The 12,828-nt window shown below is 45.7% G+C and overlaps 1 protein-coding gene across 2 annotated transcripts in view; it reads left to right on the forward strand.

Annotated features, from left to right (window-relative positions):
- The first annotated feature begins 4,348 nt into the window (after window positions 1–4,348).
- ENO4 (enolase 4) overlaps window positions 4,349–12,828 on the forward strand; it is a 57,443-nt gene continuing 48,963 nt past the window's right edge. The window contains exon 1 of one of the 2 annotated variants that reach the window (XM_089658793.1): window positions 4,349–4,661. In XM_089658793.1, the coding sequence (XP_089514919.1) occupies window positions 4,518–4,661 (144 nt within the window). In that variant the 5' untranslated portion in view covers window positions 4,349–4,517. The remainder of the gene's footprint in view (window positions 4,662–12,828) is intronic. The other variant, XM_089658792.1, reaches the window with a different exon arrangement.

Genomic DNA, 12,828 nt, shown 5'->3' on the forward strand with positions numbered 1-12,828 from the left:
GTCGGGTGGAGGGGAAGGTGGGGGTCTTAGATGTACTAACAAAATTGAAGCCAAACTCTAGCTCACACTACAGTTACAGCAACAGGTGTTTTTTTTTGTTTTGTTTTTTTCTTTTGGGATAAAGGTTTTACATGGATAAATAAAAGCTGATAAGCGTAAGCACCCCTGTCAGTGCTAAATGGTTTGTTGCAACCACATAACTGATACATTTGCATGACATCTTGTTTTTTTTTAAAAAACAACAGACTTATTGGCTGGATCACCAGGTGAAAATAGTAGAAAACCTAAAAAAGAAAAACAAATGCAGCCATCACATCTAAGACTTGGTAAGCTGCAATGTAATAAATGTTTGCTTTTAGGTTTAATACTGCTTTAAGTTGGAGTTGTACAGGAAGGGGACAGTCACCAGTATGGGAATGCTACAAAAAGGAAACTGATCCCTCCAGGGTTAAAGCTGCGTTCCCGGTATGGCAGTTTTTACATCGTTACATTGTTCCAGCTTGGATCACTGTAAGTATACAAGTGCCGTACCTGTGGGGTCCCTCTAGAAGCTGGAAATCACTGTATAGGCACCAGTGTCCAGGTCTTGTGCCAAGTGGCTGCCCTACTGCAATGTGAACACAGGATGTCACGCACATGGAACAGGCACCATTCAGGGAACACTTTGAATACAAAGCTTTCTCTGATTGGATGAGGTGAAGATCGTGACATCACCACCCTGCCTCTACACCTTGTCCAATCAGAGAATGCTTTGCATTCAATGAGAAAATGCACAGCGTTCTCTGAATGGCAGAAAGTTGGAAAATTGCCAAACATGGAATTCAGCTTTAATGCAAATAGTGTCCCGATCAGTCACTGAGGGGTTAAAGCACAATTAAGCCTGATGTTTTTTGCCTGGTGTGCAGTCAGTGAGCATAAAAAGTGGAGACTGCTGCATTTTATTGCTGCTTTGTGTGCGTGATTATTTGTAGTAAGCTGCGCTGTGCTGGCAGTATGATGGAAAGCCAGGAGCATGAGCATTGTGGAGAGCAGCCCTGTGCAGGGTGCATATCAGAGTGCAGTGTGCCACAGCCTGGCTTTCCATCATATTACTAGGATAGGGCAGCTCAGTACAGTTATAAACACACAGGGTAGTTAAAAAACAAAAAAATTTAAAAAAAGGAACCGGTCATACTAGACAAATGTCCATCCAGTTCAACCAAAAAAACTGTTATAATCCTACAGCCACAGTTGATCCAGAGGAAGGAAAAAAATCCAGCAAAGCATGACCCAGTTTGCTCCTGCAGGGAAAAAAATTCCTTCCTGATCCCCCGAGAGGCAATTGGATATTCCCTGGATCAACTTTTACCTATAAATGTTATATCCAGTTATATTCTGTGTATCTAGCGAAGAATCCAGGACTTTTTTAATGCAATCCACTGAGATGGCCAGAACCAACTCTTGAGGGAGTCTATTCCACATTTTCACAGCTCTTACTGTGAAGAAACCTTTCCGTATTTGGAGATTACATTTCTTTTCCTCCAGATGTAAAGAGTGCCCCCTTGTCCTCTGTGATGACCTCAGGGTGAATAACTACACCGAGTTCACTATATGAGCCACTGATGTATTTATACATTTTTGTTATAGAGCTGTTATTCAGCTTGACTGCATAATGTGTAAAAAAAAAAAAAAAAAAAAAAAAAAAAAAGTTGGGCTTCTATTGGACTTTTAATTCACACGAGTGGGTAAATTTTAAATTTTTTTTGTTTTTTTGCAGATTTATTCCTCCGTGAAACTGCCTGTGCATCTGTTCAAATAGAGGCAACATTGAATGTGATTAGGCTCTTTTCTTTCCCAGTTGAATATTATTCATTCTAAATAGTGGTTTGGGAAAATACCACATTATGGCCACTAGATGGAGCTGACAAAGTAAATACATTTGTTGGGCTATTCTCATCAGTTCCATCTAGTGGCCATAATACAGTATATTCCTGATTCACTCTACTCTATATTAATAAATAACATTCGACCTCGAGAGGAAATTAGCCTAGCTAACATTTGATTTTGCCACCATTTGCACAGAATGAATATTTATCTATACATATCCACTGCTTAACCCCTGCCTGCCAATGCCACCCTGCGCTTTGAGATTTCAGACACCAGGAGGCAAAGGCGGGCATGTGACATAAGTGATTGGCTGTCACAGTGGTCACATGATTGGAAAGCTGCAGATCACAAGTAGAGATCGCTAGCTTTCCATTACCCGCCAGTAACTGTGCCTGCAGTATGCAGTTGCTGGCTTGTCATTGGTTTCAACAGGCTGCCTACACAGAGCACCTGTGCATCCCAGCGTACAGATCAACACAAGGCGTTCCCCTGCACCAGTGTCCCCACTATAGTAAAGGGCTGAGCTCCTTTCCCAAAACAAACATCAGCTGCTGACACCTTCGTCGTCCTCAATCAATCCTGCAGATGGCAGTACACACCCAGGGGTCCATGTACAGCTCCAGAAATCCACAAATCTGCCCCCTTCCCCCCCCGGGCATGGGCAGTCTGCCCACTCTTGCAGCTCAGTGTTTTTTGTGAGGGTAACCCCAGGTTCACACCTAGGCGGTTTCCAGAAACGCACAGCAGTCCATTTAACATGATTTCCTATGGGACACATTCACATTTCCATATTTTCACCCGGTGCGTTTTTGGAAAGGGTCGGGGACTATTTTGAATGCAAAAAGTAGCATTTTTGGTTCTATAGACTTCAATGGAAACGCTGCAGGAAAGCATGTAGTGCATTTTTACTGCGGTACGCGTTTTAAATCTGCCTAGCAACAAGAAAAAAATTGAAAAAAACGCTGCAAAAACTCAAACGCAATGCAGAAACGGGTCAAATGTAAACTGCATAGGTGTGAACCTCGCTTAAGGGTTGGTTGACACCGGAATGTGGTGCGGCAAAGATGCGTTCTGTGAACGTTCCCCACATTGAATGTGAATGCGCTGCCCTTGCTAGATGGGCGTGGTCACCATTGTTAATGTCCACCCATCACCCATCTCATAAAAGCATCACATTGGTGGTCACCACACCCCATAGCGCCACGTACCATCCAGTTTGCTGTGGCTCCTCGCAGATGTAGCACTTACTTTTTCTGCGTTCCTGTGCCTTTGGCAGCGCATTCAAATGAGTAGTCTGTCAGAACTAGAACGCATGGACTGTGCAGGAATGCGCGCTCAAATGTGGGCTGGACCTGCAAGAAGAGCAGATTGTGCGGGGGGGGGGGGGGGAGAAGGGTAGGGGGTGCTCATTCATACACTTCTGAAGCTGCACTTGTGGCACAGGAGGTGTACTGCCATCTACAGGATGAATTGGGGAACACGACCGTATCAGCAGCTGAAAGGGGAGGAGCATTTCTTTTGGGGCGGAGCTCAGTATTTTACTATATTCGGGGCACGCTGGTGCATGGGGACATTTTTGGGGAATGAAATAAAGGAGAATTTACTGTCATGACATTATTGCCGAATAAACTGCCCACTGAGGAAATGTAAGAATGGCTCCGCCCCATACTGGGGGCAGGACTGGAGGGGTTACAGATCTATCCAGGGCAAAGTTAGACACCCCCTCCCCGCCCCCCCAATCCTCCTCTCCTATAGGGAGCTGACAGCACACCACATTCTGGGCTCAGTGGTATCAGCCCTGCCCAACATTTTTTGCTAAACTACTTAAAACCTCCCCCCATACCAATACCATGGGGTCTTGTAGATTCCGCAGAGGGCGGGCACAGGACAGCCCTGAATGTCTGCCGGAATCGGCTCCCATTATTATCATAGCCACCTATGGAGCAGATGGGACAAAACCAGGGGCGGACTCACCATTGGGGAACTCCGGCACTGCCCGAGGGCCCGGGGTCAGTAGGGGGCCCCATGAGATGTTCCTGGTACCCAGGGGCGGACTGACCATTTGGAAACTCTGCACTGCCCGAGGGCCCAGGGTCAGTAGGGGGCCCCATGAGATGCCCCTGGTACCTTTTTCATAGGCTTTTTTGAGTTTGGGCAAGGACACAGGGGCTCCATGATCCCCTATTGCCCGGGGGCCCCATGAGTTGTCAGTCCGCCCCTGCTGGTACCTTTCATAGACTTTTTTGGGTGTGGTTTGAGTGTGGGAGAGGACACAGGGGCCCCATGATCCCCTATTGCCCGGGGGCCCCATGAGTTGTCAGTCCGCCCCTGGACAAAACACTTGTAATGGGCTATGTAACCAGAAGGGGGCAGATATGAGGCATTCACCCTCTACTGACAAGGAAATGACCTGTACAGCTCCCTTCCACCGCCCGTGACTGAGCTCCGAGGAGAGTTCCACGGACCTCATCCCATATTATACTCGGTGTGACATGGGAGGAGCCCGGGGCGGGGCACAGAGCAGCTCTTCCAGGTATTTGGTGTCCGCTGTGGGCGGGGTGGGTTCGCCATCTTGTTGTAGCCCGGACACTAGAGGTCCCGATGTAAGTGGGGTGGTTTCCATGGTGACGGACGGAGCGTCCTGAGGAGACATGAGCCGAACCGAGGGGAGCCAGCACCGAGAAGAGGCCATGAGCGCCGCACAATACTACCGGGGACTGAACATACCGGAGAGGGTGGAGGAGGCCCTGAACATAGGGTACCGGCTCAATCCGCCCGACCTGCCCGGGTACCTGGTATGTACCCAGCTATATACATACCCCGCCTCTATACATACTGTACACCCCACTATATAGCCCTCTCCCTCAGGCCCGGACTGGGACAGAAAGTAGCCCCGGGCTTTTTGGACTGATCAGCCCCAAGCCTGGGGTCTCTTTCCTCTGAGTCCGGTGGTGGAACGCCAGGGCCCGTCACAAGAGCGATCTTTGTGTGTGACCCTGCTAGTTCCGCCACTAGTGGTGGTAGGTTTTTAATTCTTTACAATTTTATATTCTGTATTTTTTTTTTTTTTTTACATTTTTTTTTTGTAGGCGAGGAAGAGGAAGGAGAGAAGGAAAAGGGAGAAAGGAGGGAAAGCAAGATGGAAAGCAAGAGAGACAGGAAGGAAGGGGGGAGGGAAAGGAAGGGGGGGGGGAAGGAAGGAGGGAAAGAAAGCTAGAGGAAGGAAGGAAGGAGAGAAGGAAAGGGGGGGGGAGAAGGACAGAGAGAGGCATGAAAAAAGGAAGGAATGAGGGAAAGAAAGGAGAGAGGGAAAGGAAGGAGAGAGAGAGGGAGGAAAGAAGAAAGGGGGGAAAGAAAGGAGAGAAGGAAGTTGGGGAAGAGAAGGAAGGGGGTGGGGAAAGGAAATAGAAGGGGGGAAGGAGGGAGAGAAAGCAAGATGGGAAGAGAGAGAGAGGGGAGGGAAGGAAAGAGAGGAGGGAAGGAAGGAAAAAAGGAAGGAGGGATGGAAAGAAAGATAAAGAGAGGAAGGAGAGAAGGAAGGGGGAGAGATGGAAGGAAAGAGAGACTAAGGAGGGAGAGAGAGAATGGGGGAAAGGGATGGAAGGGGGGAAAAAGAAGAACGAAAAATAGAGAGGAATAAAGGCGGGGAAAAAGAAGGAAGGGAAATTAAGAAGAAGAGAGAGAGAAGGGAAAGAAGGGGGGTAAGAAAGAAAGGAGGGAAACAGGAAGAGAAAGAAAGGAGGAGAAAAAGAAAGATGGAAAAAAAGAGTGGAAGGAAGGAGGGAAAGAAAGAAGGAGAGAAGGAAGGGGGGAAAGAAAGAGAGTGGGGAAAGAAAGGAGGGAAAGAGAATGTGAGAGGTATATAAAGAAGGAAAAAAGGAAGGAGGGAGGGAAAGAGAGAGAGGTAGGATTTAAAGAGAAGGAATGGGGGAAAGCGAATGAAGGCTGGAGGGAAAGAAAGAAGGAGGGAGAGAAAGAACGAGGGAGAGAAGAAAGGGGGGAAAGGAAGAAGGAAAGAGTGAGAGGAAGGAAGGAGGGAAAAGAATAAGGAAGGGGGGAGAGAAATAAGGAATGGGGGAAAGAAAGGAGGGAAAGAGAGAGAGAGGTATAGAAAGAAGGAAGGAAGGAGACAAAGAAAGAGAAGTATAGAAAGAAAGAAGGCTGAAGGCTGCCGGGTAGTGTGAGCGGGGCAGACAGGAGGAGAGGGTGGGAGGAGGTGGGGCAGAACCAGCTTTCTCTCTCCTCTCTGATCTGTGGTGGGCGGGGAACTGTCAGCACTGGGGACAGTCTATCCTGACAGATCCCCCGCAGCAGCTACAGGGCGGGGGGGGGGGGGGGGGGACCTGACAGCAGCACCGCAGGAGATGAGGGGGGCTGGCCGCAGGGAGAGCATATAGGAGTCCAGGGCAGCAGGAGATGGTTAGGAGGGGCGGCTGGGCACATAGAGGAACCGAGAAATTCACGGTCCAGTTCCTCTATGGGCCGCCCCTCCTATCCAAGTGGCCCGGTGTGCCCTATGGCTGGTCCGGGCCTACTCTCCCCTCATATACCCCACTATATACTCCCCTTCCCCTATATATACCACTATAAGTGCCTTGAAAAAGTATTCGTACCGCTTGAAATATTCCACATTCTGTCATGTTACAACCAAAATTGTAAATGTATTTTATTGGGATTTTATGTGATAGACCAACACAAAGTGGCACATAATTGTGAAGTGGAAGAAAAATGATAAATGGTTTTCAGATTTTATTTTACAAGTATCTGAAAGTTTGTTGTGCATTTGCATTCAGCCCCCTTTACTCTGATACCCTTAACTAAAATCTAGTGGAACCAACTGCCTTCAGAAGTCACCTAATTAGTAAATACGTCCACCTGTGTGTAATTTAATCTCAGTATAAATACAGCTGTTCTGTGAAGCCCTCAGAGGTTTGTTAGAGAACATTAGTGAACAAACAGCATCATGAAGGCCAAGGAACACATCAGACAGGTCAGGGATAAAGTTGTGGAGAAGTTTAAAGCACGATTAGGTTATAAAAAAAAAAAAAAATCTCCCAAGCTTTGAACATCTCACAGAGCACTGTTCAATCCATCATCTGAAAATGGAAAGAGTATGGCACAACTGCAAACCTACCAAGACATGGCCGTCCACCTAAACGGACAGGCCGGGCAAGAAGAGCATTAATCAGAGAAGCAGCCAAGAGGTCCATGGGAACTCTGGAGGAGTTGCAGAGATCCACAGCTCAGGTGGGAGAATCTGTCCACAGGACAACTATTAGTCATGCACTCCACAGATCTGGCCTTTATGGAAGAGTGACAAGAAGAAAGCCATTGTTGAAAGAAAGCCATAAGTCCCGTTTGCAGTTTGCGAGAAGCCATGTGGGGGACACAGCGAACATGTGGAAGAAGGTGCTCTGGTCAGATGAGACCAAAATTGTACTTTTTGGCCTAAAAGCAAAACGCTATGTGTGGCAGAAAACGAACACTGCACATCACCCTGAACACACCATCCCCACTGTGAAACGTGGTGGTAGCATCATGATGTGGGGATGTTTTTCTTTAGCAAGGACAGGGAAGATGGTCAGAGTTGATGGGAAGATGGATGGAGCCAAATACAGGGCAATCTTAGAAGAAAACCTGTTAGAGTCTGCAAGAGACTTGAGACTGGGGCGGAGGTTCACCTTCCAGCAGGACAACAACCCAAAACATCCAGCCAGAGCTACAATGGAATGGTTTAGATCAGGGGTCTACAAACTTTCTAAACAAAGGGCCAGTTTATTGTCCTTCAGACTTTTAAGAGGGCTGGATTGTTACCATTGGCAGTAGAAAATGCTCCAGTGTCAGTGGGAGTAAAAAAAATTACATAGCTCCTGTGATCAGTAGAAAGTGGAATCATGCCCCATCATTGATGTTAGAGGTCAATAACCTTCCATAGGTGCATGTAGCATCCTAGTCACTGGCAGATTAATATGCAGAATGATATCCTGAATGTCCAGACATCAAATATGACATATCTTACCGTTCCAGAAAAAATTTATATGGCTTTCTACTCTCTTGTAGATGCCACCCAGGGCTGTAAGGTATCAGGTGACCGGTTTAAAAATGAACTATATGAATATATGCTTTGTTTTATTGTACCTTGTCCCTGCCCGGGATTTATGAAATTGTATGAAAAAGTGGTTTCAAGAGGGATGTATGTTTTACTGCCATGTCCAGTGACTGACGGATTTATAGCTTTATGACCAGGCCAAGGCAAGGGTCTGACAGACATCATGGAACCAGCTAATTGGGTTTACAACCATGAAGTGTATCCAGCTGTGCCTGATGCACTTGTGACCCCAGCATACACACACACCACATGCCATTCATAAAAAAGGTAGGGGGACTGATTTGGAGTGAGAATGACATTTGCAGAGTATGATCCAAATTATGGTTGTCATTGTCCATATCTGTGCGCACAATTATCACATGCAGCATCCCCCCCAGCCCACCTAATACTCGCCCAAGCCCCCCCTTGATTCAGCGATGTGCACTGGAGTCTCAGCTTTCCTGGGACTCCGTCTCCTCATTGGCTGAGACAGCAGCGGGAGCCATTGGCTCCCACTGCTGTCAATCACAGCCATTGAGCCAATGAGAAGAGGGAGGGGGCAGGGCCAAGCCAGGGCTCCGTGTGTGAATGGACACATGGAGCAGCAGTTGCCCCCTAGCAAGCTGCTTGCTGTGGGGGCAGCCAACAGGAGGGGATGGTCCAGGAGCGGCTGTGGGGGACCCAAGAAGAGGAGGATATGGACTGCTCTGTGCAAAACCACTGCACAGAACAGGTAAGTGCGGTGTGTTTAAAATCCAAGGTGTTGCACTTCACTACCAATAATGATGATATGAAATATATAAAAATGCATACAGTCAGGTCCATAAATATTGGGAAATCGACACAATTCTAACATTTTTGGCTCTATACACCACCACAATGGATTTGAAATGAAACGAACAAGATGTGCTTTAACTGCAGACTGTCACCTTTAATTTGAGGACATTTACATCCAAATCAGGTGAACAGTGTAGGAATTACAACAGTTTGCATATGTGCTTCCCACTTGTTAAGGGACCAAAAGTAATGGGACAGAATAATAATCATAAATCAAACTTTCACTTTTTAATACTTGGTTGCAAATCCTTTGCAGTCAATTACAGCCTGAAGTCTGGAACGCATAGACATCACCAGACGCTGGGTTTCATCCCTGGTGATGCTCTGCCAGGCCTCTACTGCAACTGTCTTCAGTTCCTGCTTGTTCTTGGGGCATTTTCCCTTCAATTTTGTCTTCAGCAAGTGAAATGCATGCTCAATCGGATTCAGGTCAGGTGATTGACTTGGCCATTGCATAACATTCCACTTCTTTCCCTTAAAAAACTCTTTGGTTGCTTTTGCAGTATGCTTTGGGTCATTGTCCATCTGCACTGTGAAGTGGCGTCCAATGAGTTCTGAAGCATTTGGCTGAATATGAGCAGATAATATTGCCCGAAACACTTCAGAATTCATCCTGCTGCTTTTGTCAGCAGTCATATCATCAATAAATACAAGAGAACCAGTTCCATTGGCAGCCATACATGCCCACGCCATGACACTACCACCACCATGCTTCACTGATGAGGTGGTATGCTTAGGATCATGAGCAGTTCCTTTCCTTCTCCATACTCTTCTCTTCCCATCACTCTGGTACAAGTTGATCTCGGTCTCATCTGTCCATAGGATGTTTTTCCAGATCTGTGAAGGCTTTTTTACATGTCGTTTGGCAAACTCTAATCTGGCCTTCCTGTTTTTGAGGCTCACCAACGGTTTACATCTTGTGGTGAACCCTCTGTATTCACTCTGGTGAAGTCTTCTCTTGATTGTTGACTTTGACACACATACACCTACCTCCTGGAGAGTGTTCTTGATCTGGCCAACTGTTGTGGAGGGTGTTTTTTTCACCAGGGAAAGAATTCTTCGGTCATCCACCACAGTTGTTTTCCGTGGTCTTCCGGGTCTTTTGGTGTTGCTGAGCTCACCGGTGCGTTCCTTCTTTTTAAGAATGTTCCAAACCGTTGTTTTGGCCACACCTAATGTTTTTGCTATCTCTCTGATGGGTTTGTTTTGTTTTTTCAGCCTAATGATGGCTTGCTTCACTGATAGTGACAGCTCTTTGGATCTCATCTTGAGAGTTGACAGCAACAGATTCCAAATGCAAATAGCACACTTGAAATGAACTCTGGACCTTTTATCTGCTCATTGTAATTGGGATAATGAGGGAATAACACACACCTGGCCATGGAACAGCTGAGAAGCCAATTGTCCCATTACGTTTGGTCCCTTAACAAGTGGGAGGTACATATGCAAACTGTTGTAATTCCTACACCGTTCACCTGATTTGGATGTAAATACCCTCAAATTAAAGCTGACAGTCTGCAGTTAAAGCACATCTTGTTCGTTTCATTTCAAATCCATTGTGGTGGTGTATAGAACCAAAAATGTTAGAATTGTGTCCATGTCCCAATATTTATGGACCTGACTGTAGATTAAAAAAAAAAAATTATATATAATATATGAATTAAATTAATTAAAATTAAGGGAATAAGTCCAACATTAATTCAGCAGTGTGATGTTACAATCATCCTGGTGCTGCATGCATGTCTTTGAATAATCTGTGATTTTGATGTATCTTCTAATGGTGTAATACAAGATAAATAACGTATAGTCCGCCAATCTTAACCCCTTGACGCCAATCGCCAACAAATATGCAGCCTCTTGGCATCTGGGCCTTGATGCCGAGCGGCCGCATATTTGCGTGCAATAATAAAAATACATATGTGCTGAGAGCGCGCACCCTGCATGCTCCCAGCACATATGTCCACTACTCCCAGAATGGTCACGATCTCCCCTTTCGATCAGGACCTTTTTCGATCATGTGGCCGCCGTGACTGCGAATCATGGCGGTCACATGACCTTAAAACCTCGCCCCGCCTCTTGGCTTCTGAAACTCTTAAAGGGCCAGGAGGCGCTGGCGCCAAGAGGTTAAATAGTGTGCTCCTTCACCGGATGTGCTCTCACCTTACGTATATGACAAACCGTTAAGTGAGGCCATAAAAGCTTGTTTCCCTTTAATTGGACTCTGTGAACTTCTTCAGTGAAAAGGGTATGGAGGCACCACAATTCCTTCACAGATATTTCTGCTCCTTAACTTCTGCCACTAAAGAAAACTCTATTGGGCGTGGCTGATTTTTAAATGGGCGTGGCTGCTTTTTAAATGGAAGTGGCATTGTTCTAAACCAAAGCTCCGATGTGGTGAAACAAAAATATTGTTGTTCTGAAGTTAAGGAGCAGAAAAATTTGTGAAAGAAATTGTGGTGCCTCCATACCCTTTTCACTGAAGAAGTTCAGAGTCCAATTAAAGGGACACAAGCTTTTATGACCTCACTTAACGGTTTGTCATATACGTCAGGTGAGAGCACATCCGGTGAAGGAGCACACTATCTAAGATTGGTGGACTATACGTTCTTTATCTTGTATTACACCACTAGAGGACACATCACAATCACGGATTATTCAAAGACATGCATGCAGCACCAGCATGATTGTAACATCACACTGCTGAATTAATGTTGGATTTATTCACTTAATTTTCATTTATTTAATTTAATTCATATTTTTTTTTTTTTTTTCATCTATGAATATTTATATATTTCATATGATTATTGGTAGTGAAGCGCAACACCTTGGTTTTTGATGTATTTACAGTGGCACATTAGTCTGAGTGTGTATAGTGTAGACGACCCACTCATTTATTTAATATTTCACACACCAGCTTATTTGAATTTCATTTAATTTATAGCATTTATTTCAGCCATCTTTATTCAATTTTATTTCCATTTCCTATCAAACACTTGGTGAAATTTCATTAACCAATTGTTTTTTTATATATCCACTTTATTTCTTTTTTACTTATAGTATACACCATAGTAGCTCACAACAATCATGTTTATTAAGTACGGTGTTTTTGTTATATTTTGTTTTTTTAAATTTAAGCCTTTAATATCACTTTAACCTCCTTGGCACCGGCCGCACGCAAATGTGCGGCCTCCCGGCGTCCCCACACATTTGCATGCAATTAAGAAAAACATATGTGCTGAGAACGCGCGCCCTGCTCAATCCCAGCACACATGTCCGGGACTCACAGAAAGGTCCCGATCTCTTGCGATCGAGACCTTTTCCATACCTGTGATAGCGAATCACTGCGGTCACATGACCCTAAAACCCTGCCTCACCTCCTGGCTTCTGAAACCCTTAAAGGGTCGGGAGGCGCCGGCGCCAAGGGGTAGTTCACATTAGCTGCAGTTCAGTGCGCTTTTTTTATGCATCAAAAATGCATGCACAGTGTTTTCCATGTATTCGAATGACCCTAGTTCACACCAGTGCAGTCAGCTCCAGTCAGTTTCTGGGGCAGAAAAAAAAGTAGAACATACTGCATTTTTTCTGCACAGAACCATACTGGAACATGGCAAACTGCATCAAAATTGCTCTGGAACTGCGTGTGGTGTGAGCTGTGAACACAAACGTATCCGGAGTACATTTTTGTAGTGTGAACTGGCCCTAAGTCTGGGCTCTGACTAGGCCAGGCCTTTCAACCACTGTGGGGTCATTGTTGCTGTGTGCTTTGGTTCATTGTCATGTTGGAAGGTAAAACTTCTTCCCATTGACAACTTTCTGGCAGAGGACAGCAGATTTTGCTCAGGAATTTTGCCCCATCCATTTTTCCTTTTATCCTGGCAAGTGCTCCAGTCCTTGCTGCAGAGACCCCCCCCCCCCCCCCCCCATAACAGGATATTCCTCCCCCCATGCTTTATTGTAAGAATGGTGGTATTTGGATGGTGACCTGGATTGGATATCTGCCAGACATATCATTTAGTGTTGAGGACAAATCATTCAAT

The sequence above is a fragment of the Staurois parvus genome, unplaced genomic scaffold, assembly GCF_062004578.1.
Source record: "Staurois parvus isolate SC_StPar_1 unplaced genomic scaffold, SC_StPar_1.0 ptg001095l, whole genome shotgun sequence".
NCBI lineage: Eukaryota > Metazoa > Chordata > Amphibia > Anura > Ranidae > Staurois > Staurois parvus.